The following is a 26,164-nucleotide window of genomic DNA, read 5'->3' on the forward strand; positions in this document are numbered from 1 at the left end:
CAACCACCAGAAGCTGGAGAGAGACTCTCCGTCAGCCTCAGAGGGACCAGCCCTGTGACACCTGGTCGGGGACTTCTCTTCTCACTCAGAGAGAATGAACTGCCGTGGTTCAGCCACCCAGTTTGCTTACTATGCTCTGTGGCCCCAGGACACCCACACGCCTCCTCTCAGAAAAGGGAAAACGCCGGAGCCGAGTCCTAATGAAAGAGCAGGTGCCATTCTGAGCATCGTGACCAAAGTTCCTTTCCAGGAGGTTTGTGTCTCGGCAATGAGAGCGTTGCTTTCTGTCATTTTCAAACAGAAAATGAAAGGTTGCTAAATGGATAAGTAATTTTAACTGAGTCATTGATCTGAATACTTTTAAAGTGAAACCATAAGTGTTTCTGTCCCACTTTGAAGTCAGCCTCCACGCTCCCTTTCCTCCCTCGGGGGCATTTTATAGCCATTAAGAATGTGTTCCTTTTATCTGGGCCTTCAATTAATTGAATTTCAAAAATACTCTGAAATGGCTTTTTTTATATAAAAATCAGCTAACTCCGGGAGCACATTCCTGCATGATTTACTGTCACAATAATTAAAAGCGGGCGCGTTACACCGGTCACTGGGGGAGCGAGCCGCCCCCTTCTATCCTGGAGCCTCACGTGGGATTTGTGATGCTCCCCAGATGCCCGTGAGGAGCGAGGGACACGCTCACTTTTAGGACTGCACTGGATGACCGCTGGAGTCACCCCTTGAAGGGGACACTCAGCTATTCACAGGACAACTAAACGCACGTGCAAGGCAACACCTCAACTGCAGACAATGGAGCATGATGTGGCCAATGTTGGGAAATGTGCCGACCGCCCATCCTCCTTCAGGGGAATCGCTGAGTGGAGTTCCACACAGATCTCCCGATACCCTGACAGGGAGGAGTGGAGAACAGGTCAAAATGCCAAAACTCGGAGAGCAGCTGAGCTTGAGAGCGAGCACCAAACGGTGGGTCCATCCCATACGCGCTCCACTCCCACCACCTCTTTCTCTCTTATTTACTTATTGACCTGTGCAAATGCCGTGCAGTAGCTTGCCACCTTCTATTTGTGAAAGTATTTTTGCAAGCATCTGCTAAAGAACAGAGTGTGTAAATGAGAACAGCCAGGAAGCAGCCACCAAGAAGCAGCCACTATGGGGAATATATTCTCTCTTTGTGCAAATTCCACAGGGGGTGCCCAGTGAGGTCCTTCTTTTGAGGGCCCCTCGCTCACTGACGCTGACTATTTTCCCAGGCCCCTTGCATGAATGCTAGCTCATGCACTGAAGACACAAATTTACATTTCTTTTCTCCCTAGTAAAGATTTTCTCTTCTAATACGATGTCAAAGAATTCAAAATGATATTCAGACTCCAGACGATGATACGTCCTGTTACCTTTCTCTACAATTTAAAAAATCACGTCACCCCATTTGGCTGTCTTCTAGCCAGGGCGTTCGTGATTGGAGACTGCTCTGTAAACATTTCAGGTTTAAACATACAGACCACAGACATTGTTTAAATTAATAGCTTTTCACTTTTAATAATAGAAACATCCCTAAAATCTGCTGATGCATTCCGGCATGATAGACGAGACATCATATTCCTGAAGCGAAGAGAAAGAACAAACTTTTCAACTGGTGCTCCCTCAACCTCCTTCCGACCCCAGGAGGATGGAAAGGAAGCTGAGACAGCAGAGCCGTGAGGCTCCCTGCCCTTCAGTCCACACGCTCACTCCACGCAGCGACCACAGGCGCCTACCCCGGACACCGCTCTGCTCTGAGAAGGAAACTGCTCGGACTTTCTGCATTAAGTAATTCCACGTTTGCATCACACTGTGAAGGGGGGAGGAAGGGAGAGAGTTACCCTGTGGCCCCAGATCCAGCCGGGAACAGGATCCCAGTGCTTCAGGGAACTTTTCAAAGATGAAAGATGTTGCTCCCCACTCCCCACTCCTAGGATGTGGGCCCCCAAACACTGCTGCTAAGTCGGCCCAAGGAGCTGGTACCAAAGGCCAGACCCTTCCAAGGACAACAGCGTCTTTGGGACTCCAGTGTCCAGGAATCCTTCTGAGGCCGTCCTCACTCAGGACCAGTTGCTGCAGCCTCCTCCTCGGCCTGGAGAAGAGCCTCTAGCCCCTCCTGGGTCCCTGAGGAGGGGGGGAGAATGAGGCTGAGGACCCCTCGGCCATGGCAGGCACCGGGGCAGCATCAGAGCCAGCCCAGTCAGCTCCATCACAGTGTTTTCCACCACCAGATGCCTCTGCGTGTTGCAGCAACGTTCAGGCGAGGGGGAGGATGCGGCTGCACGGCCAAGTCCTGGGGGCACGGAGACTTTTGTTTCAGATTGCATGAAGTCTCTGCCAACAGGGAAAACAAAAGAGGGATTGAGAGATGCTTCATGGGGAGCAAGGACTGACCAGAGCTGGGGGCATGGTGGTTGGTGGGGGCAGCCGTTGGCCTTGTTGCCCTGCAGCGCACGTGCCAGGGCCTATCCGCAGGTCAGCCCCCGGGAGGACTTCTGTCCTTCAGGGGTGGCCAAAGCTGCAGACTCGCTTTCCAGACTGATCATTCACGGACGCCAAGCGGGGACTTTCCCCGCCAGGCCCCCGGGCCGAGACCTGGGGTATTTCCATCATGTCCTCAGAGTTCCAGCCCAGGAGGGTATGGCAACCTGACAAGAGGGCTGGGACCACTCCCTGCCCTGGAGGTCAATGGCCGAGGGGTGGAGGATGTCTGCTGGTGCTTCCGGTCACTTGGTCAGGGGTCCGAGGCAAGGTCGGGCCTGGCGGCGTTCAAGCAATGGGACACCAAGGAGGGTCTCTGGGGGAGGCGGGTGAAGGGAAGGGCCAGGGAGCCCACTGCACGTTGCCCCTCCTGGGCTGGTTCTGTTGCTTCTGGGGGTGCTGGTGGGGGCCAGCTAGGGAAACCCCAGGGGTTGTGGGGCTTCGCCTCCTGCTTCCCCACGTTTGTTTGTTGTGTTGTTAAAGAGGCCTTGGTGAATTCGAAAGGAGTTTATCTCCAGATCGAGATTGTAAACACAAGCCTGCCTGGCTCATCTTCAGCTATGAAAAGAATCTAAGTCCCAGGTAAGCTCTGCAGGGCAGGATGGACATGCTTGTCCCTGTTGGCCCCAGGGTCCTGCAGAAAGCATCCCTCAGGGCATGAGGGAGGAGACGGAAAGAAGAGAGCTGAACCGCAAGACAAGGATGGAAGCCAGCCCCTCTCCCCGAGGAGGGTGCCATGGCCCTTTCCTCCCCATCCCTACCTAGTCGCACCCCTTCCCAGGACCCCTTCCGTCAGCCCACGGAGTCAGCCTGTGGGCTACACTGACACATGGCATGTCTGGGCGGATGCCCACAGGTCTGTAGCCCAGATGAGGCTTCATGTTTCCAGAGCAGGCCCAGAGACCAACACTGTGTCCTTCCCAGAGAAGACACCAGAAGCTCTGGATTCAGCACGAGGGGAGGCAAGCCTGGGGCTGCTGGCTCTCTTCTTTTTCCGGATGGAAGCTCTGCTCCATGGAGGAAATGGAGGGACAGATGAGGCCTGGAGACAGACTGTCCCGGTGTGCTGTTGCTGAAGCAAGCGATATGCACTGCCCCTCCAGTGTCTGCAGACAGCTTTGAGGAAAAAAAGGGAAAAACAGCAAACAACTTTTTCAGACATTATCCAAGTCAACACACCTTAAATGCCATTGCGCCGCCACGAATCATGAGAAGAAACAAACCCGTGGTTCTCTGAAGGGAAAATGATGGGGTGGGGGTTACACACGGCCAGGGATGCCAGACCCCCCCGAGGAAGGCTCCTGGAGCCTGGGACCTACGACCACACACACATCACCTTCCCTCCAGGCCTCAGGATGCAGAAACCACCGGCTGTCACGCGGAGGTGTATTTCCAGGCCAGAGACCCAGCCCACCAGGGATCCAGAGGGTCCACAGAAGCTCCAGAAGCTCCCGTGTCAGGCTGCCCAGTCCGGGGCAGGTCACAGGTTCCCCGGCAACTGAGCAGTTTGTCACCCTGCTACACCTGCCTACACCTGCCTAAGCCCTCCAGCCCACACCAAGGCTCTCGGGGCTGCCCAGGGCCTGCAACCGGCAGAGCTGGGGGCAGGGGCGGGAACCAGCGTGGACAGCAGCAGGGGAGAGGCTGGGCTCCCTTAGTGTGAAGGGGCAATGGGGGTTGGAGGGGAGAAGAAAGGAAAGGCCTGGGGGCCAGGATGTCCAGTCTATTCTGAGGAGTAGCCCGCCGGTCTGCCAGCCGCAGCGCCCTCAACCGATCTCCAGGGCTCCAGGGTGGGATACCACGGCCGAGGGGGTGCTCGGGGGACTCGGGGAACTGGGGCCAAGAAAAGCAAGGCTGTCTCCAGGCGCAGCTCCTCCGGCCCAAGTGGCCCCGAGTGGTACAGCCAGACCGCAGGGAGGGCTCCCTGAGGGTCCCTGAGGAGTCCAAGGCCGCCTGGAGAGGCCCAGCAGGCCAAACATTTGGTCAAATCAAGGCGGCGCGCCTTCCTGCTGTCCTGTTATGGCTGGGCTGTCGGCTCCCGGCCGGCGTTCCCGCCCAACCCGCCCCGGGCGTCCCTGCCCCCATCCCGGGGCGCCCCTCGTCCCAGCCCCTCCGCCCCACGCAGCCGACGCGCGAGCCGCGCGGAGGGCAAAGTTGGCAAGTGCACGGCGCCCGCGGGGGAAAGCGTTAATGGGCGGCCGGGTGGGAGCAGCGCGCTCGCTCGCCCACGTCACGCCGGTGCGGGCTCTGCTGACGACCGCGGCGCCTGGGGACGCCGGCGCGCTCCGCTCGCCAGGTGCTCCGCCTGGAAATGTCTCCATTAGTTGTCGCCTGCTCCCCGCCGGAGCGCGCGCGCCGAGCGACCGCGCAGAGCCCTCGCGGGCGGCCGGTAGTGGCCCGGCGCCACAGCAGGTAGGCGAGGTCCCCGCGCCCGCCCCCGCCCCGGGGCTCCGAGACCCCTCCCCCATTCCGGGGAGGCGGAGGCTCCGCGCGGCCGCCGAGGGGCGCGGGCGGCGGCGACTGCGGCGACTCCCCGGTGCGTCCCGGGCTGCGCGCTGCTCCCCGCGGCCCCGGCGCCCGAGCGGCGCGGGCGGGCGCGTCCCCAGCGCAGGTAGGGAGTGGGCTCGGCCGCACAAACTTTGCGAGGATCGCTCCTGCGCTGGAGGGCACAAAGTTTGCTGCCTGCCGGTGGGGTCTCGGGAGGCCGCCGCGTTTGCTGCAAGTTGGGGAAAACGGGATGCGGGGGTAGCGCGGGGGCTAGCGCCGGGCAACAAGGCCTCAGTCCAGAGTCCTCGACCGCGCGCCTTCCGGGTTCGGGCGGCGCCCTGCGAGCGAGCGTTGGGGTCGCGGCGGGAGATCCGGAGGGAGCCAGCCAGAATGGAGGGCGTTTCGGGGAGAAGGATTCAAGGCGTGCGCCTGCAGCTCGCTCCACTGGCTTCGCAGGGGACCCCGGAGGACGGGCTGCGAAGGAGTGACCTGCCACCCTCGGGGTTCGCTAGCGCAGCGCCTCCGACTTGTAGAACGCCTCTTAGCCCTCCACCCCGACCGGGTGTCCACGAGCAGTGGACAGGCACAGACACCCCAGGGGCTCTGCCCTATGCCTCCGAAAGGAAGGCCCCTGCCTGGTGCTGCGCGCTCCCGCCTCCGCCCTCTGCCTGGGGTCAACTTCGCTGGGCTGGAGAGATCCCTCTGGCGGCTCTCGGTGCGCCAGACGGCGGTGGCCCCCGGGGACGACTCTGGGAACTGGCCGGGAGTGCCCGGGCTCTGCTGGTAGCGAGGGCGAAGCCACTCACAGAGCAGGGAAAGGTCGAGGCGCGGCCTCTCGCTCCAGAGGCCCCCCCACGGTTCCGATGGTCCCTGGGCAAAAGGCGCCCTCTTGGCCTCTAATGTCTGGCACTAAGCTTCCTCAGGCCCCTTCGCCCTTGGCTCCTTTTAAACTCAGCAGGCCAGTGGGGGCACCTCGCCGAAGCCAAGGAGCTGCCCTGTCCATGGGGAACCGCGTGGTTTCCGGCGAGTCCTGCTCACGGGTGTACTAGAACAGGGGGTCCCTCGAGGGCCGTGGGCTCAGCACGCCACGTCTGTGCAGGCGCACTTAGCTGATGATACCTGAGAGGCTGGCGCTCCTGTCCGCTCTCTAAGGGAAACCCGGGTGCCTCTGCTCGAGTTGGCCTTTTAGGAAAGGGCATTTGGATAGTTATTCTGGTATTATCTGTGGGATAAAATGGCCCAGAAAGTACCCCGGTTCGGGCAGCGGGCCTCGGCCAAGGCTCAGGTTGTCAGCGGAATGTCTTGTGGTTGTGCGCCAGGCGGGGTCCGAGTGAGCAGCCAAAAAGCGCGAGGCTCCTCGGCTGGCCCCAGCTTCCCCAAACAGGGTGGCCAAGCGAGGCCCGCGCAGTCACCCTGGGCCTGGGGCGGGCAGGAAGCGGAGGACCAGTGAGCAGCGGCCAGGGAAAGCGGAGTCGGTGAGCTGGATTTCAGGATCCGGGCGAGAGGGTCGCCCGCGAGAACAGGGCCGGGCCAGTGGGGACTAGGAGCGTCTGTTTACGCACGCAGGCTGGAAAGAAACACAGGAGAACGTTGCAATGATGCTCCAAGCCCCTGAAACCCCTCCCCCAGAGGCCTCTACTGACCGGCTGTGCCCGCCCCGGCTCTGAAAGCACGTCTGCTCAGAAGATGAATGGTCGCGTGTTCAGACGCTGCTCTCTGCGAGCTGTGCCCGAGTCTCCGGGGAAGGAAACGCGGCGCGCAGGCCTGGGTGTGCCGCGCGCTGCGAGCCGGAGCCCTGAGCACTGGCCTATGGGACCTGGTCGGTGGCTTCCTCCGCCGCCTCCTGAACGCTGACAATGGCCAAGGCCGGGGCCACGGGAATGGGCTGAGGAAAGGATGCTGAAGGCCATCCTTCCAACACGATTCCTGCTCCCTAGGCCCTCAGCCACCCCGGCTTGTGCCCCTCCCTTGCCCAGGCCTCATTACCGGGAGCGAGTTGTTTGTAAACAGTAAATAATGGAAAGTAGGTGGTGTTCAGAAAAGCCTCGGCAGAAGCCGGAAAGCTGGAAGGAGCTGGGAGGAGGGAGAAAGGGGGAGGGGAGGAGCAGAGGAGGAAGAGGGAGAGAGACAGATTCATTTCTGCCCGAGAAGCCCCGGTGGCTAGTTTCTTATTATTTACAGGAAGGTGATATTAGCAATTCAGGTGAGGAAGAAATAAACATGGCCTCCACGAAATCAATACAGAATTCAAAAACAATTATTAATGTCATTTGACTCGTGTTCTTTATATATCTCTCCGGGCTACAGACGCTAAACTGTCTGAATAATTTGCATGGAGTGGCTATTCATTATTTCCCATGATTTTCCTTTGCAAGCAGCTCGGACGTGGCCGGCTTCGGTCCAGCGCCATCAGAGAACTCGTATTTTCATCTGTAAATTAAAGCAATTACGCAGTAGATATTATATGATGCGTACTGTGGTCTCCAGATACTCATCAATCACCTTCAACCGAGCTGTCAGAGGGGCAGATTTGGTTTCTGGGAGGCAGGTTTGCAGCTGGGGAGAGGGCGAGAACCGTCATCATTAATTAGAGGGTGACCCTGCGGCGATTCACAGGTCTGAACCTAGGAATCTTTCCCAGCAAGTCTGCACAGCGCCGCCGTGCACGGCTCCCCTCCCGGCCGACCGCGGGAGGCCAAACGGGGCGACTGCGGCAGAGGAGAGTCCGGCCCCCGGAGGGCGGCGGCGCAAGAGGCGGGGAGCGAGCTCGGGGTGGCCGGGGCGCCCCCTTGCCGCCTGCGCTCTGGCCTCCGCTTTGGACCGGGCGAGGTTCCAGGGCCAGGACTGGCTGGGGAAGTCCTGGGCTGGGCACTCGCTCTCCTCCCCAGACCGAGGCGCGCGTCCCGGGCCAGGAGCTGTGCAAAACAGGCAGGGAAGGACGCGTGGGCCTGGCGCCCCCTCCCCCGTTCCTAGCCCCAAAGATCGCCGGGAGGAGCGAGCTTAGCGGGAGGGGCCCCGGAGCTGAGTCGGGAAACCTGCTCTTCCGAGTGCGCGGGATGTCTGGCAGTCCCCGATTTAGCCGCGAGGGGCAGGGGGAGGGAGGGGGGCCATGTGCCCCGCAGGAACTTATAGGACAATGGGAGGGAGGTGTGGGGGTGGAGGGCGTCCCCCTGGGACAAGCGGCCGAGTGGCAAAGCCCCGTAGCACTTGCGCCACGGAACCTTGGGATGGCGGGCTCTGGGGAAGGCCCCACGACTCACACACCTGAGGGCATTTTCACCTCCAGATGCAGACACTCTTGGAGCCGCATCTGGCGCTGGAACTGCGTCCCGGTGTGGGGTTCGAACTGGTGGGAGGCGTGTCTGACTCCCGGTTAAACAATAGTCGGGCCTCGCTGCCTCCCGCCGCCGCGCGCCCGGCCTGCGGAGCCGCCCTCCTTCCACCTGGAGCGGAGCGCGGAGCGCGGAGGCCGGGCCGCCTGCGCCCGCGCGGCTAATTTTAACTGTTGATTACATCTTCAGTGAAGACTCAGTCGTGTGTCCCTTCATATGTCTCATTTGTAATTGAGACTAATGATTACAGTGGGGTGGGAAGGAGCAGCTGCTCATTAATTAATTTCTAATTAAAAGTGCCTCCCGTCCTCGGTGACTAAGGAGGAACACGGTTCGTCGGGGCGATATTGACTGCTCGGGTGAAATTCATTTGTTGGAGCCTGTTGGCCCCTCCGCCCCGCGCGGCCGGCCTGTCTCCGCCCTGCCCGGCCCGGGCCGCGGCCGAGTGACCCGCACGTCTGCGGACAGGCCGGACTGCGCGGTGGGGGTGACGTCAGAGCCTCCGGCGCTTAAAGCCGCGCAGAACTGACTTGACGGGTTCGCGCAACTCGTTTTTTTTTTTCCTTTTTTGCAAAATATGTATTTGTGTCGCCGCTGCGAGGCCGGTCGGTTCCAGAGCCCCCTCGAGGCTCCGGATTGTGAAGCTCAAAGGACCGCTGCGGCCGCCGCGGCCCGCTGTCCTACCCGGTTAGAAAAGTTTGCGGAGCGTGTGGATGAATTAACCGGGTCTTCTGCTTCGCTCTCCCAGCGCCTAGGAGCCGGCGGCCCCGGAGCAGTGGCCGCGCCACGCCGGCCCCCGCGCGCAGGACCCTCCCCGGCCCCGCCCGCCGGCCCCGGGCCGCGCCCGCCATGTCCTACCCGCAGTTTGGATACCCGTACTCCTCTGCGCCCCAGGTAAGGGGGACCCGCGAGCGCCGCAGAGAACGCGGCCGGACACGCCGGCGGGCGGGCTGTCCAGTGCCCAGGCGTCGCTTCCCAGCGAGCAGGGCCTGTGCCAGGCGTCCCTGGCGCCCAGCCCGGGGGGTGGGGGCAGGGGCGCTGAGGAAACCCCGATGGGCAAGGCCCCCATTTCTCGCTTTGTTTAGCCCCCACACTGGGCTCTGAGGCTGAGCCCTAGGGGGCCTGGGGATCGGAGAGAGCCGGGGCACAAGAGGGCGTGCGCAGCCTTGGAACCCCCCGCCCCAACCCCGGGGAGGGTGTGAACACTCCCGCACCGGAACAGGCTGGGCCCCACGTGGCTGGAGGAGGCCAGGAGCGCGCAGGCTCCCCACGGGAAGGAACGCGCGGTCCCGAGGACATGTGGCACGCCCTCCTGGGCGGCGCGAGGAGCGGATGGAGGCCCAGGGCCCCAGCCTGGCGCTCGGGTGCCCCGCCCTTCCTCCTGGCCCTTCTCTCCCTCAGTTCCTGATGACCACTAACTCCCTGAGCACGTGTTGCGAATCGGGTGGCCGGACTCTGGCCGACTCCGGGCCGGCCGCCTCCGCCCAGGCGCCCGTCTACTGCCCGGTCTACGAGAGCCGGCTGCTGGCCACCGCGCGCCACGAGCTCAACTCGGCCGCGGCGCTTGGCGTCTATGGGGGCCCCTACGGCGGCTCTCAGGGCTACGGCAACTACGTGACCTACGGATCCGAGGCGTCCGCCTTCTACTCGCTGGTAAGGGGCGGGGGGAGTCTGTCAAAGCTTCCCCGCCCGCCGCCCGCCGCATCATGCGCCTACCCCTCGGTTTGCCAAACTCCTTTTCCCTCACTTCGAAGGCAGGGGTGCTTGTCCCCTGGAGCCTGGATTGTGGGGATGGGAGAAGCTTCCTTCAAGGTTGCGGGCGCCTCTAAGCCTGGTCCCTCTTAACGCCACCAGGCCCGCCCCCGCGGGCCGGCTGCTGTCTATAATATATTTATTGTTCGTCCGCATCTCCCTTAAGTTCTGGCCAGACGTCTGGTTCTGTCGGAGGGTCGGAGCGTGTGCTTCCCTTCTCCCTTCCTACTGCCCCCCCCCCCAGCTCTCCTGCCCACCTCGCTCCTCTGGCCCCCTCTTCCTCTCCTCCCAGCCCCCCACTTCCCCCTCCCCTCGCTCTCTCCCTCCCTCGCTCCCCCCTCTCCTTCCCCCTTCCTGTCTCAGCTCCTCCCCTTTTCTCCTCTCCCTCCTCCCCCGTCCTCTTTTCCCTCGCCTTGCTCACCCTCCTCTTCTGCTGTCCCCCAGTCCCCGACCCTCTTCTCTCCCCCTTCCTCCCTCTCATCTTCCTCTCCCCTGTTCCCTACTCACCCTGCACCGCCCCCGCCCAGCACTCCCTTCGTCCTCACTCCACGTCCTGGGGCTCCTTTGCTCCCTGAGCCCTAAGGAGAGTCTGGGGACGGGTGCGGGGTGTGAGGCTGCCCGAAGCCAGAGGGCCTGGGGAAGGGACGCGAGGTGGGTCGCATTCGGAAGCTGCGACCTCAGGCTCCTGGGCACCTACAGAACAGCTTCGACTCCAAGGACGGGACGGGATCTGCGCATGCGGGCCTCACGCCCGCCGCCGCCGCCTACTACCCGTACGAGCCGGCTCTGGGCCAGTACCCTTATGACAGGTGAGGGCCCGGACCCCTCCTCCCTGCCCGCCCCCACACGGACCCCTACCGCCAGCCCCTCGCTCCCTCGGCAAGGTTGGGCGGCAAGGGGAGGGGCATTCCTGAGGCCGGGCTGAGCTGACCTTAGTCCCAGCCCTGCCTCTCAGCTAGCAGGTGGCCACCGGGGTTAACCCGGGCCCCCACGCTCTCCGGACTCCCAAAGCCCTCGCTGCGCTGAGCTGTGGTGTTAAGGGGAGTCGCGTCTCGCTGCCCAGGCTTCAGATGCCTCCCCCCCACCGGAAGACGCGCAGCCCGTGTTGTGTGTGGGGGCCCACCCAGCCCACCGTCCCTACGGTGAGAACCAGAGAAGGGAGTCCTTGCTCACTCACAGACAGCATGCCCCATTTCCCGCGGGGCGCCAGTCATACATTTAACCGCAGAAAGTCCACGGAGGCCCCCTGCGCTTTTTCTCCCCATGGGCGCTAAGGACCATTTCTGCCCACGGGCGTTCCATAATCGAGTTCGCGTCTCTGTGATATATTGCCCTGGTTTCCAGATCAAAAGGATAGGAGAGAGGCCCGATAAAGGAACTCCAAGGAAATCTCTATCTGTGTAGAGTGACAGAGACCAGGCTCTGGCTACTGAAGGAGCCCGGGCTCTGCGTAAGTTTAATCAAATATGCGCACATCTTTGGCCTCGGACCACAGAAGGCGGTGCCCGCGGGCAGCCATGCCAGGTCGAGGCCTGAGTCCGACTCAGCTCTTAGCACCACAAATCCACCCCCCACGACGGGAACGGAAGCCCCCCCTGGGCCTCGCCCCCGCTGTCCGTGGTGCGGGGGCCGGCGCCCATTGCCCAGCCTGTCTCCAGGTACGGGACCATGGACAGCGGCACGCGGAGGAAGAACGCCACGCGCGAGACCACCAGCACGCTCAAGGCCTGGCTGCAGGAGCACCGCAAGAACCCCTACCCCACCAAGGGCGAGAAGATCATGCTGGCCATCATCACCAAGATGACCCTCACGCAGGTCTCCACCTGGTTCGCCAACGCGCGCCGGCGCCTCAAGAAGGAGAACAAGATGACCTGGCCGCCTAGGAACAAGTGCGTGGACGAGAAGCGGCCCTACGCTGAGGGCGAGGAGGAGGAGGGGGCCGACGAGGAAGCCCGGGAGGAGCCCCGCAAGAGCGCCAAGAACGAAGGTGGGTGGCAGCTGGCGATGCTGGGGCTGGGGCGCTAGGCCGGGGCGTCCCGGTGCCTTCTCTGCCGCTTCTAGGACCTCTAGAGGCCTTGAACCGGGATCATAAAAGCAGATCCCCAGGGGCCCAGGCGGCAAATGAATGAACTGGCCCCCTGGAGGCCATGCGCTGCGTGGCCTGTGGTGGTGAGCCCGAAGCATGCTTACAGAAATCCAGAATCACGTTTCAAACGTTAGACACCCGACCCCACCCCCGCTGAGTTGAGGCTGAAATCACCCAGGCTCCTGCATTGCTAGTTTGGGGACTCGGAGCCTCCAGAGGAGATGGAACATGGGAAGAAAGGCCTGGGTGCTCTTCCTAGCTCCAGAGTTGGTCCCATAACCGTGGGTTAGGGTTAGGAAGGAGGTAAGGTTCTGATTAACGCGCTGTCCTCTCTCTCCACTGCCCACTGTTTCTTTCCTGGGCAGAGCCCATCGGCAAAGAGGAGAAGGATCTAGAGCTCAGCGATTTGGAGGACTTCGACGCCCTGGAGGCGGAGCCCCGGGACTGCGAGCTGAAACCGCCCTTCCAGCCCCTGGATGGCAGCCTGGACCGAGTCCCCGCCGCACCCGACGGCCCCAGCGCCCCGGGAAAGGAGGCCCCAGGCAGCCTCCGGATGCCCCTGGCTGCCGGTAGTGGGGCCTCCCTGGACCAGGACCTGGAGAGGGCCCGGAGCTGCCTCCGGAGCGCAGCAGCCGGCCCAGAGCAGCAGCCGGGCGTGGGCGACGGCCCGCAGGCGTGCGAGGCCAAGCTGGGCTTTGCGCCCGCTGGGGCCACGGTGGGGCTCGAGGCCAAGCCCCGAATCTGGTCCCTGGCGCACACGGCGACAGCCGCCGCCACTGCCCTGAGCCAGACTGAGTTTCCGTCGTGCATGCTCAAGCGCCAAGGCCCTATCGCTCCTGCTGCCGCCTCGTCAGCGCCTGCTTCATCCTCGCCTGCGGCCCAGGTCCCCGCTGGTGCCCTGGACAGGCACCAGGACTCCCCAGTAACCAGTCTCAGAAACTGGGTGGACGGGGTCTTTCATGACCCCATCCTCAGGCACAGCACTTTGAACCAGGCCTGGGCCACCGCCAAGGGCGCCCTCCTGGACCCAGGGCCGCTGGGACGAACACTGGGGGCGAGCGCCAACATGCTGACCACGCCCCTGGCGCGGGCCTTCCCTCCCACGGCACCCCAAGATGCCCCTGCCTCCAGTGCTGCCAAGGAGCTGCTGGCCCTGCCCAAGGCCGGCGGGAAGCCCTTCTGCGCCTAACTGGCCACTGGCCAGGGCGCCTGAGCCGAAGAGGGAGCTGGTGCTCAGGCTGCAGGCTCCTAGGTCGCAGACTCTTTCTACCAGGTTTCCAAAGCAAGGCAAGAGCACAGGAGAGCTCAGGCCACCAACCACCCTGGAGGGAGCATCTGAACTCGCTCTGGGGGAGCCAGGGAGCAGCAGCTTGACTGACGTGTCAGGTGCCCCACCCACCTGGACATGAGCCACTCCCCCAAACACGGACCTGGGGGATGAAACTGCTCTCGGAGCAGAAGGGAGCCACCCTGAGCATAAAGTTTACCGTCCACAAGTTTACATGGAGCAGACATTTCAGCCCTGAGGCTCTGTCTTGCAGTCTCCTTTTGGGTTTGGGCATGCCTCTGTGTTATGGAAACCCCTCAGCCTGCTGACCTTCTGACTTCATCCTCCGCACATAATCCTCACCAACAGCACTTCACCAAGTTTACACTATTGCACACTCCTAACTCGATCAGATTATGTTTTTTTAATGTATGTTCACACCAATAACTGCCTGCTTCAGAGGCTAATATAACAAAACCAATAAAACCGAGTGGTGGTGTTTGCATTGCAAAGTGAACACGTTTCCAATGTAGGGGTTTGAGAATGGGCAGAAGAAAAGGTGCAGATCCCCATGGGAAGGGTGGGGAGGAGTCCTTGACCCAGGTCCTCAAGGAAGCTGTTGGTGGAGCGCCAGAGGTTAAGCAAAGGCATTTTTAAAAGAACAGTCACAGTAAACTGCCAGCATTCTGTTGAAGTCCATAATAGAAGTGGATACCCAAAATTTTTAAACTCTCCCCGTTACCAGATTCCAGAATTTTGAGAAAACGGGCACTTCTTTGGTTAGATTAGAATAACTTTTCAACTTTATAAATTCCCTGGGACTGTGTTTTTGTGGGGGAGGGGGAGTGGGGACCTCACTGTCCTGAGGCCTCTTGGCCTGTCCTCAGCGGGAGGGAGGCGGCCTTGAAGGCGCTGCTCCACTGCTAACCCCTCGTTCCCTCCCTCCAGGGCCCAGGCGTTGCGCAGTCAGCCTCCTCCTCTGGGAGAGAAGGCGAGCGAGGCTCCGGGCGCTTTGCAGGCCGCAGACCAGAGGCGAGGCTGGGAGGAAGGGCCTGGGGCGGGGGTGGGAGGCCTCGAGCTGGAGCCGGACAGGGTTTAGGGTCAGAACCCGCAGAGCAGTTGGTGAGCGGGGAGACGCGGGCTTCGCCTCACTTCGCCTAGGCTCCCGCGCAGCACTGACCCCTGCCTGGCTTTGCTTAGAAACCCGGTCCCCCACACCCACCCCCGCGGAGCCCAGTTCGCTGGCGGCCAGCTGCTCTGATCTGAAAGGAAATCGCTAGGTCCCTCCCTATAGTCAAGTTTGCACCTCCCACCCCCACCCTCCCCGCAGATCCAGCACAACGGGCCCGAGGGCAGCGAGCAAGGCGCGCTCCCAGGACTCGGGGCTCGCCCCTTCCTGAAGCCCTCCGAGTAAGGCCCTGCTGGTGGCCCGACGAAGATCGGATTGGCAAGCCAGCGGGCCTGCAAAAGTGGGTCAGCCCCAGTGGTGCCCCGAAGAGGCTATGGGGGTTCTTACCCTGGGACTCGGACACATTGAAAGCCCGGGAGACGCCAGCTGAAGACGCGAGTCTGCCGGCTGGCAGCCTTCGAGGGACACGCGAGGCCGGGGCTTTCTTCTGCGAGGGGCTGGGGGCGACTGGACTGGTGCCCTGTGGGGTCCGGGACCCCTGGGATAGGCCACGGGAAGGCTGAGAGCGCTGGAAAGCTGGCCTCATCGGCCCTGGAGACCGCGCACTGGGGCGAGTTTACGCACGGGAGACAGAGACAGAGCGCGCGGCCCCAAGCCCGTCGCCTGGGCTGCGCGGGGCACCCCTGAGCGAGGGGACCCTGATGGCAGGACTGCGGCCGGGCCCCCGACTCTGAGTGGTGGGACCTCGAACCCCAGACCTTGAGCGGAGGGAGCAGCCCGGCCCCGAGCCGGGGCCGCCAGCGGCCGCGCGGTAATTGGATTGTATCCGCGCGCGCTGTCACCGCATTGACTTTCGAGCTCTTCGATGATATTATCGAGATGCGGAAGCTTGCGCTGATGTGCCTGTCAAAAGGCTGCGGCGGGAGCCCCCGGCCTGGCGAGCGAGCATCAGCCAAGATAATTTGAAGTGAAATTTTCATTTTGACAGTAAACCCCTCAATTTCTAAAGGCTCCGCGCTCCGAGAGCTCGCTGGCAGGGGGAGGCTTTGCAGAAAGCCCACGTCTTAGACTGAAAAGGGCAAAAGAACTCGAATTAGTTGTAATAGATAAAAGGGCAAAAATAAAGAGTCAAGGGTACTTGACAGTAATAGCGAAAGTGGAGTCTCGAGGGAGACGCGGCGGCCGAGGCTGGGGCGCCAGGAATTTTAATGCGGCCGAGGGCGGCCGCTGGAGTGCGCCCACCCCAGCCCGAGACAAAGCCAGGCATTTCCAGCAAAAGCAAGGCTTCGCTGAAGCCAGCGGCGTGGCGCGGCGGGAAAGGGCAGTGGAGGCAGAAACCCAGGCTCGGACCTCGGCCCGTGGCCCTGGCTGCAGGCTTGGAGAGGCTGGGCTCGCGGTTGCAGGGGTGGGCGAGCGCTGCGGGGCCAGGCTGGTCTGACTTTGGACCCCTGACCCCAGACCCCAGATCCCCTCGCGGGGCTGCCCCGAGCCTAGAGGGCTCAGCCTGCCGTCCAGGCCTGCTGCCCTCTGGACCTCAGGCTCCAGCGCCACGGGTGGCGGCGGATCCCTGTCTGTCCCAGTGCCAATGGCGTGGGAGCGCCCAGATCTTGGTGGAACTGGCTGGCAGAAAGTGCCTTATTTGATCAAACTGCGAAACTGTGTGAAATAGAGACATCAAGTGAGGAGAAGAGAATCAGCCACATTCCAGGGCAACAGATCCCGAAAGGATGCTCCGGAGGCTGGGGCTGTCGCTTCGACCCACATGCCTTACCTTTGGGGGCACACTCTGGAGGATTTCCCGTAGGCACCTTGCCCCTCTCTGGCCCATGTTCTCCCACTGGCTGGTGGGGGCGAGCGCAAAGGGATGAGAATTGCCAGGGATTGCATTTTAGGAGCGGGCGCTGGGGCGGGGGGCGGGGGGGGGGGGAAGCCCGTGGTCCTGGAGGCGGGGGCCCCTCTTCCCTCGCTGGGCGGCTGTCAGAGGGGCTGGGGACCGCGCGCTCAGCCGCTCAGGCGTGGCCGACTCAGACACAGAGGAGGGGATGCTAAATTAACGGCGCGCTTTACATAGAGCCCAAATAAAACTGTAATCAGCGGCGCGTTACTTTTCATTAAGCGAGTCTGACAGCAGCATATCCAGACCCAACAGGGGACCAGGCGCGGAAATATACGGCTGGCGGCCCAGTCGAGGCTAATTCCTTAAGCTCCATTAACAACTCTTAGCCGCAGGAAATGGGCTCCCGAAAACGTCTCCAAATCTAAAAGCTTTATCGACCCTCAACCAGCCGCTGATGGCTCCATTTCTTTCCTTTTTCTTCCTTCCTTTCTTTTTTTAAAATTTCTTTTCTTTTTAACTTAAGGAAGGACGTCCAGCAAGTAATAGAGTTTGACACGACACCTTCTTAACTAGGAGAGAGGCAGGGAAGCCAGCCCTTAAATGATATTTAAAAGGCAACCAATTAAGATTTAAAGTGGTCGTCTCCCGAGATGGTGCCTGCGATTTATACCTCCTCCCTTCCTGGGCACGCCTGCTGGCCGAGCTGCCACCACTGACAGCCAGCCCTTCCCTCTCTCTCTCCTTCCTCCTTCCCTCCTACTCACCACTCTCTTTCTGAGTGTGTCCCTCATCTCTCTCCATTCCCTGTCTCTCTGTCTCTCTGTCTCTCTCCACAAAGAGAATAACACAGGAGAGAGAAGCAGCGACATTTCCTGCCCGTCCCTTCCCAGTGGGCGTGGGCATGGGCAGACTCTCTCCTGAGGCAGGTAATAGGGGATTGAGGGGGACTGAGGCTGGTCCCTCGTGCAGACACATCTAGCTGGCCACGTGGTGTCCTCAGTGGCCCAGGGTGGCCTCTTTATTGGGGTGCGGGTGCCCAGGCTGCAGATGCCCAGAGGTCAGCCTCGCTCACAGTGGGCAGGTGTCCAGCAAGAGGACAGTCAGGTCTGGTGTGGGCAGGGTGGGGGGCCAGCAGTTAATACCAGAGGAGAAGCTGCAAGCTGTCCTCAAACCACAGCCTTCCACAGGTACAACTGAGGCAGAGGGATTTCCCCCTCGCCCAGCCCTGCTCTCTTCTCTACAAATACTCCAGGAAGATGCCATCTCTGTGGTGCAGCTTCAGGAAAGCCCTTCGTCTGGGATCAGCCCTTGTCCCTGTCACTCGGTCACATCCCTCACAGTGGTGCTGGCCAGGGCATTTGTTCCCATTGGTGCCACTAAGTTCAAGAAGCTAGAAAGCCCCTTACTCAGAGTCACACCACGGGAAGGCAGCAAAGCCCAGGGAAGGAAGCACTACGACCTTTCCATCTGACTCCAGTCTCAGGCCCTGTTAGAAGAGAACAGAATAATGGGGCCCTGGAGGGACAAAATGCAGGAGGAGGGGAGGAGAGGAGGGAAGGGGGAGGAAGGGGGGGAGGGAGAGGAAGGATGGGAGAGGAAAGGAGGGGGAGGGGGAGGGGAAGAGAGGGGCCAGCCAGGAGTGGGTAGAGGAGGAAGAAGGGGGAGGGAACCTAGTGGAGGAGGGGAGGGGACTGCCTTCCAACGTGTCTGGCATCAGCCTTCTGATGAAAAAATACTTGTGAAAGAAATGCCTTTTCCCAAGAGGACTCTGGCTCTTGGGGTGAAGGTGGAGGTTCCGGTGAAGTCCCTGGACCAGACAGGCTCCCTGCACACTTGCCTGAGGGAGCCCTGAGCCCATGGCATCTTCACTCTGTTGGGGAAGGATGGATGGACTTCTCCGAGAGGTTTCTCCGACTCTGGACTCTAAGAAGCGGGAGTCCCATCTCAGCAGCCCGGAGGCAGGGAAGGGTCCAGGACCAGCGGGGCACCTGCTGCTCCGTCTAAGGATGTCCCGAGGGTCGGATTCAGGAGGCAGGTGCTGTTCCCCGTAAAAGCCTTGAAGACCTGAGTGGAACCCAAAAAGTAGGCAGACGATGGAACACCCAAAACGAGAACTAGACAGAGGAGGGGCTTCCCAAGCTCTGCCTGACCCCTCGCCCAGGCGAGGGGCCAAGACGCTCTGCCCAGCACCTGGTAACGCTGCCTTCATTCTCGGGCTCCCAGGAGAGGAGCTGGATTTCTGCACAGTCACCAGGTTTCCGCTACTGTCCTCATGTAGATATAGACCAGACTGAGCAGAATTGCCCACACAATTTAGGGACTCTGTAATCTCATGGAGAAAAGAATACTGACAATAGTAATCAACAGTGAGGCGGGGCCGTCCAAAGAGGAGAAGCACTCTGGCAGAAGGGTATCATGCTGGCAAAAGGGTATCAACCTTTTCTCCTCACGGTGCTACATTATGTTAAATGCATAATCATTGTCTTCGTCATCTCATCACACCGGCCACAGCCAAGCTGATGGAGTCGTGTGCACTCTCTCTGCTCCAGGGCTTGCAGGTGCCCGTGTGAGACACGGGAGGTGCTGAGTGGCTGCCTGCCTGGGACCCAGCAGACGGGCAGCACAGCGGGTATATGAAGCAAACACACCCCAGGCTAGGGGAGAGCAGGAAAGAGTCGCGCAAGATTCTGGAAGCTTCCCAGCAAGTTCAGCCCCCCTTCTCAGTCCTTGGTGAGCAGGGTGGCCCCCAGCTGGCCCAGGCTTGGGTCTTAGCGAGCAGGTAAGGTTTTGGCAGATGGAGCAAGAAGAGGAAGAGTGTCCACAGTGGAGAGAGGGGCCAGACCAGAGGCCAGGGCACAGGGAGGGACAGTGCTCATCTTAACCTGGGACACAGGTAGGGAAACAACAGGGACAGTGACACCAACGGAGTCTGCTGCAGGTTGCTCTGGGCCTGGTGGAGCCAGGGCACTCTGGGGCAGAGGGCGGTGTCTCCCTGTCGGCAAGACCCTTGGAGGCAGAGGGAGGAGGGAGGGGTACTCAGGGCCTCCAGAGGGCTCAGAGCTTGCCTGGAAGGGAACCCGGGCGTACAGCACCTCCGGAGGGTTTGTTTGTGGGGAGGATGAAGGAAAGAGCAGCCAGGCGCTGTTCCTGTCCCCCTCTGGGGGTGGGCAGTTGCAGAAGAGTCCAGAGGACCGTCCCTACCTCTGAGAAGAGGGGTGACTGAGCTGGGGCAGCAACAAGCCTAATGGGCCGATGGCCAGCGAGGCAGCCACAGCCTGCCCCGAGGAGCTGTGGGCCAGGGGCTCAGCGGGCCCTCCAGCCCAGGCAGGAGCCCCCCTGAATGAAGCACCAGACCTGGTGTGCACAGCCCGTCTGTGCCCTGGATGGCCATGCACCCATGCACTGAACACACGGTCCTGGGGTGGGAGTGACACCTTCACAGCGCCACCTGGCCCCGGGACCCCCATCCCGACGCTCCAGCCTGAGAGTTGTAGGTGCACCCCTTGGATCTCGACCCGGAGTCAGAGAATGGGGCCTGCAGCCAAGAGGCCAGGTGCTGGCCTTCCCTGCTTGGCCCCACCCAGCCCTGGGGTGTTCACAGGCGCCTAGCCAGCCGGCGGGGTGGGAGGGGGGGGGCGGGGGGGGGGCTGTCCCACCTCACAGGTGACTCTCGTCTACAGACTGCAAATGGAACCTTATTTAATGAATTTAATGATGGCGACTCTCTTTTCATGGAACGTTGGCCCAAGTGCGAGATAATCAGCCTGAACACAGACTGCAGCCTTGCAATAGCACTCGCCTGGGGCGAGGACGTCATTTGTGTCAGGCATGTAGGTGGGCATGCCACACCCCTGATGGTGGCTCCTGGCGCCTCCAGGCAGAGGGCCATCCAGGCGTTGGGGATGGACCCTGCTGTGGAGGAGTGGTCGGCACCAACGCAAGCACCGATGACGTCAGCACCTCCGGGCCCTGAGAGTCCACTGCACGTGGCCTTGAGATCACCTCTCCTTCCATTGGTCTGTGGGCCTCCAGTGGACACTCCCGTCTGTCCAGGAAGAGAAGCTGAGGCCTCTGGCCTTTCTGAGACTTCCCCACCTTTGTGAACATGTGGCCTGGAAGGGGGTGGTAGGACTCCAAGGTGCGAGAGAACTTCCCAATTTAGGGCCACACCTGGCCCTTGCCACCTGGCACCCGTGTAGTGAAAATCAGTCGTGTGCACAATTAGAGATGTGAGGCCACCCCAGGCCACTGCAGTGTGGGGCAGCCCCCGGGGCCTGTTCTGGGGACAGATCTCAGAGCCCTGGAGAGGGCAGCATGTGCCAGGTCAGCCAGGGAGAAAAGAACCTTGGAGGGGGTGGCGCTGGGCATTCACAGTGGTTTCGGGGAAAGGACAGGAGCTGCCGTGTGCCCACTCTGGGCCCCATGCAGGGCAGGCACCCACAGGACTCAGGGAAGAACCCTGCCCTGGGAGAAGTGGTGGCCTGGCCCACGGCTCCTCCTCCCCTTCCTGCCCTCGGGACACCTCTCTGGGGCTGCCTTGCTGGTGATGGGGGCGATGGAGGCAGCCGAGGCCCTGGGGGAGTGTGGCCATGCCAAGGCACACAGAGGGCACCAAGTGAGACTCGGGCCTCCAGGACTTGGAAACCCACATACAGCTCTAACTTCATCCCATTCAGGCGCTGCAGCAGGAGGTGCATGATGGGGACCAAGAGGGGACAAGACGTCAAGTGCTCACAGTCCTGCTTCCACCTCCTTTGTTGTGTCAATATTATTCCAGCCTAGAACACCCAGCTGCAGGAGGACGCAGAGGCCGAGCCCACCAGGAAGGACCCAGGGTGGACTGCAGAGATAACCAGTGTCCAGGCACGGTTTGGTTTTGAAGGCCTCCTCCTTAGCAGGGTCCTGTTGCCACCGGAAGGGGACCCACAGCTGTCAGGGATGAATCTGCCGGCCGGCCGTCTCCAGCAGTCCTGCCCCCCCAGCACAGACGCTTCCCGCTTCCCCCTGGAGCCCGGTTTGTTGCTCTTGGTTTCATTCCTAAACTGCTTCTTCTACTTTCCACCTGTTTCTGTTGTTCAGCCAAGGTCAGGCTGCAGGGGCGACAGGCGGGGTCCTGTGTGGAGGCGGGAAAGGGGCTGTCTGACCCGTTACCACTGATCCCAGGAGCCCCCACCTCTTTCCCCAACCACGCAAACCGTGTTGTTTTGTTTTCATCCACATGCTTCTAGAAATCAGGGACCGTTCATTTCATTCTTCTGGTTTCAAGTACAAAATAAGTTATTATCCTCGACATTTAACATTTCCTTTAATGGGACATCCCTGTTTTGAGTATCTTTGATACAGACATACCTATGTAAGGGCATATAAAAACCTATGAAATAGACGGACTGAAGTAGAAGCAAATCCTCTTGTTCCCAAATGCATGCCCCCTTGCCGTGACATTCATCTCAACATGATGTCCTTGTGTTTAGAATAGATTTTGGTTTACCAAAACCTGAATTGCAGAGAAATTCCCAGACCGTTGTGATGTGTCTGCGTTTTCCCCTGCATCATTGTCCATCACTTGAAAGCATAGCATGTCCGTTCCCGTCGTGCCCACGAGACCCCAGCCTGCCTCTGGCCTTCGACCCAAGGGTGGGTCTGGGCAGCGAGGGGCCTGCAGGATTGGGAGATGAAACTCCCTGGTGAAGGCACGAGATACAACCGAAAAAGCAGATACTTAAACATAAAAGCAACAAGTCGTTTAAATGCAGAGGGGGCAAAGAGTAAGGGAGGAATAGTGATTACAGGTGTTTCCTAGATGGTTCTGTTAAATCAGGTTTAGACTTCTTCATCACGGTTTTGCTGTTGGACGTCGTATTTTCGCTTTTATTCTATACATTTACATGACTTCTCACTCCCTCTAGGAAAAAGAAAGTGACCATATGGCCAAGGCATGGAGAGATGTTCCTGTTGATCCCCTTGGACCCCTGCCACCGCCGCCGCCCAGCCACAGCACGGACCCTGGTGAGCCGGCAGCACCGACGCCTGGGTTTGCGAGCTGGCCTTTGCTCTCCAGCCCTCTCCGTTTCCACTGCCTCCCCCTCAATGAGTGTGCTCTGAAAAGGGGCATAATAGTGCCTCACTGTAAAGTGACACCACTCTTTACAGCCCCAGAGGCGACCCTCCGGGGGCCGTCAGACGTGGCCCCGTGCTCAGCCCCCACAGGTCCCGGCTGCTCAGAGCCGCTAAGCCCCACCCCGTGTGCATGGCTGAGTGACAACCGCCTTCTCCAGGACACGGGCAGGGCTCCGCTGTGGGGCCCAGTCGGGGTTGTTACAGCCTTTCGGACCACACGTCCTGGTCAGAACAGCACTTAATCCAAACCGCAGAGAGAGCAGTGGTTCCATTTGGAGAGTCTGTCTGCCATGCACATGTCTCAAGGAAAACAGGAGCAAAGGAAAGGGGCCCCAGACCGAGGAGAGGAGTCGTGCCACCCGCCCTGGTCCAGCACTGGACTGTGTGTTGCTGTTTGTGCCTTCGCCACCACTTCCCACCATCCCATGAAGGGCCCGGGCTAGTGTGTCATTGGGGGGGCTCCCAAGAGGTTGGGAAAGCAGAGACGAGGGAACCTCCATTTCAGATGATAGCAGGACAGAGACGGAGGCTGCCCGGCACCCCGACAATTCAAGACCGCGGAGGGTTTGCAATGGTCCTGTGCTCGGTAGCTTCCCTAACTGCTCCAGGACCTCAGGCTGACACCTCGGCTGTGTCCCTGATCACAGCCTTACAGAAATCCTCCCTACCCAAGCTTCTCCTACTTTTTTTTTTTTTTTTTGAGGAAGATTAGCCCTGAGCTACCATCTGCTGCCAATCCTCCTACTTTTGCTGAGGAAGACTGGCCCTGAGCTGACATCTGTGCCCATCTTCTTCTATTTTGTATGTGGGACACCTGCCTCAGAGTGGCTTGATAAGTAGTGCATAGGTCCATGCCTGAGATCTGAACTGGTGAACCCCAGGCCGCCGAAGCAGAGCGGGTGAACTTAACTGCTACGCTACTGGGCCGGCCCCAAGTTTCTCCACTTTTGAGTAAGTGTGAATTCCTCTGTGGTGCCTGGTGTCCACATAATAATCCTCACAGTAGCTCATCCAAGGGGACAGAACCCCCGGGAGAGAAATCTAGAATGCGTTTCCCGGTCTGATCAGATCCAAAGGCGTTAATCGCCGTCACCATGGTAAAGGGAGACTGGCGGTTTTTCGCACACAGTATCAACACAATTACTCCTTGTCGCCTGTGGTCATCTGGAGCCTGGTGCCTATTTCTGAGAGGCTCTGGTGACCAAGCGGCGGCTGTGTGCGCCAGGGAAGAAGACGGTGGAGCGCAGAGGCCGGGCGCTGACGCCCCAGGCCCTGAGTTCCCTCCCTGGAGCTTGCAAGCCTGAGAGTTTCCGTGCTGGCCTGAAAGATGCCGGAATCGGAATCTCCAGTAGCCGGAGGGCCCCAGTTCCTGGAATCCAGATTCACGGGCTCGGCCGGCCAGAGGGCAACGCAAGTGAGTCACAGCCCCACAGGGCCTCTGACGTGGAGGCAGGGGTGGGAGAGGCCGGAGGCCGAATCCGGTAACTGGAGAACGTTGACCCCTTCGGTCGCTCTGGGCGTTTCTCACAGCCCTCCACCGTCCAACCTCACCTTCCCCGAAAGAACCTGTATCCTCATCACCTCTCATCGCCATGACACTGCAAACCAGCCTTAAACCCCAGGGTCCCCAGGGCCCAGTACAAACTGCGACCCAGGAGGAAGGACCGTGCTCACAAAAGAGCTGCAAGATTTTATAGTTTTTATGGACAGAAACATGGGGAGTTTGTAGGGGAGCGATACGAAGGGCGACAGGCCAGCCTGGAAGACTTGCCACGTTGGTTCAAGGCAAACTCATAGGTGTGGCCGCCCCGTTGCTCCGTGCTGGCTCCATGGTGCTGGTTCGAGCAGCTGAGGGCAGCTCACAGTGTTTTAAGTGGTTGATTGAAACATGGGCTTGATGTTGCCTCCAGAGAGGAGTCAGGCTGCGGGAGGTCTCAGCGGCCTGGGCTTCCCTAAATCTACACTGCAACTATTTCCTGGGCTCCAGATGCACACGCTGCAGACTCTGGAGGGAGGGTCTGAGGGCAGGAAAGGCCCAGAGAGGGATTTAGAGCTCTCTCTTCCCACCAAAAGACCGCCCCAGAGTCGTGGTGCCGTGGGAAGGATTGCAGAGTCAGCCATGACCCAAACCTCGAGAGATGAGGGGACGTGATCGCAACCAAACCATCAAGCCCCCTACCCCGTGACCTGTGCAGGGGACAGCCGGCACCTGTGGGATGACAGTGAGTTACCCCAACTGGAGAGGGCGGTGCCTCCAAATGCAGCCGATGTTCCAGATGTAGTTTCTTTAACCCCCTGTTACCAATCTGCGCCAATGCTCTGCGAGCACATTTTTCTCTCTACCCATCAGTGAAGACGACCATCCCAGGTGCTTCACTGGGAAGGAACAATCCGCATTGTGTCACCTGAGGGCCACAGAGGTCCCCAGCCTTCCTCCTGATCTGGTCGGCCTGTGCCTGCCCCCCGGGCGCACTGCGCTCCTGGCTCACCGATTCGGTATGCTGAGTGACTGGTCTTTATCACACAGGGCAGAGTGGCCGCTGCTATACGTGGGGGTGGGGAGGATTCCCGGAATCCAGGGGGCCTCTGGTTTTCCGACTCCCTTGTCCTGTGGCTGAAGAAAAGTTACAGCAACCCAAACAGGAAGGGACCCTGCACGGAGACGGGGTCTTTAAGAAGTAATCAACTTAAAATGAGGCACTGGGGGCCCTGGTGCTGTCTGCTGGGCGTCCCAATAAGAAGAGGAGGCTGGGACACACAGAGGGACACAGGGAGAGGGCGGTGTCCACGCCCATGGAGAGAGGCCTCAAGAGGAGCCAGCCCAGCCAGGACCTTGGTCTCGGACTCCCAGCCTCCAGGACGGGCAGCACATAAATGTCTGTCATTTAAGCTTCCCGGTCCGCAGTCCTTTGTTACCGCAGCCGTGGGACACTGCCACAGAAGACATACGGTGGGACCCCGTGGCCCCACCATGGAGAGATACAGGGCCCCAGCTGTCAGCGGTGTGGAAGCCGACAGCCTGGTTCAAACACACAGACCAGGTGAAGTGTGGAGCTCACAAACGTTCATGTTGAGACCTGGTGAGGCATTTTGAGGAAAGATATTCCATTTTACACAGGATTTGTCCCAGAATCCACTAAAATGGCCCGCTCCCCTCCATCTTTCCCAGGATCTCATTTGGCAACCTGTGTTTGCACACGTGTCTCCACTGTTGCACCTGCATGAAGCAACAAGCACTGGACAGAATGGGGCGGAAATGGCCCTTCGCAGGACACGGCAGCTGTCACTACTGGGGATCAGTTCAGGCCGTGACCGTGGGGAATTAGACTGTACTTTACGTGTTTCGTCAAGGGCCCTTGCTCTGTGACGTCGTGCCGGGATCACTGAAGCCGTCCGGGGACAGGGACAGCTACCATTGAGGCTAAGATGCTCCCTCCTGGGATCACGCCTAGGACGTGGCCACCAGGGTCCCAGCCACGTGCTCCCATTTGGTGTCTTAACCACGGTGGTCTTTCCGGAAGCCCCACTCTCCAACCCACTGACCCACAAACGCATGAGGCTCTCCGTCTGAGTAGCCAGCAGAGCAGGAGGACTTGGCTGCAGTGTGCGCTGCTCTGCCCTCGGCTTGTCAGCCCAGCGGATGCAA

At 60.3% G+C, this 26,164-nt stretch overlaps 1 protein-coding gene and 1 long non-coding RNA gene across 4 annotated transcripts; one reads left to right on the plus strand and one right to left on the minus strand.

The window, feature by feature from the left end:
* Positions 1 to 1,519: 1,519 nt before the first annotated feature.
* Positions 1,520 to 4,661, minus strand: LOC139077884 (uncharacterized). 2 transcript variants are annotated; one of them, XR_011530489.1, is made up of 5 exons: positions 3,848 to 4,661; positions 2,425 to 3,627; positions 2,014 to 2,154; positions 1,767 to 1,840; positions 1,520 to 1,611 (listed from the first exon to the last, which is right to left on the minus strand). It is a non-coding gene; the product is annotated as an uncharacterized lncRNA (long non-coding RNA). The 2 variants fall into 2 exon arrangements; XR_011530490.1 differs by having other exon boundaries at positions 3,273 to 3,627; positions 3,848 to 4,645.
* A 133-nt stretch (positions 4,662 to 4,794) lies between these two features.
* Positions 4,795 to 13,947, plus strand: IRX4 (iroquois homeobox 4). 2 transcript variants are annotated; one of them, XM_070587245.1, is made up of 6 exons: positions 4,795 to 4,923; positions 9,079 to 9,224; positions 9,732 to 9,983; positions 10,782 to 10,891; positions 11,741 to 12,069; positions 12,534 to 13,947. In XM_070587245.1, exons 2-6 carry the CDS (start codon positions 9,180 to 9,182, stop codon positions 13,355 to 13,357), a joined length of 1,560 nt encoding a protein of 519 aa, XP_070443346.1. In that variant the 5' UTR covers positions 4,795 to 4,923; positions 9,079 to 9,179; the 3' UTR covers positions 13,358 to 13,947. The 2 variants fall into 2 exon arrangements, with proteins under 2 accessions (XP_070443346.1, XP_070443347.1); XM_070587246.1 differs by lacking the exons at positions 4,795 to 4,923; positions 9,079 to 9,224 and having other exon boundaries at positions 9,448 to 9,983.
* Positions 13,948 to 26,164: the final 12,217 nt, after the last annotated feature.

Source organism: Equus przewalskii, chromosome 20 (genome assembly GCF_037783145.1).
Source record: "Equus przewalskii isolate Varuska chromosome 20, EquPr2, whole genome shotgun sequence".
Taxonomy (NCBI): Eukaryota; Metazoa; Chordata; class Mammalia; order Perissodactyla; family Equidae; genus Equus; species Equus przewalskii.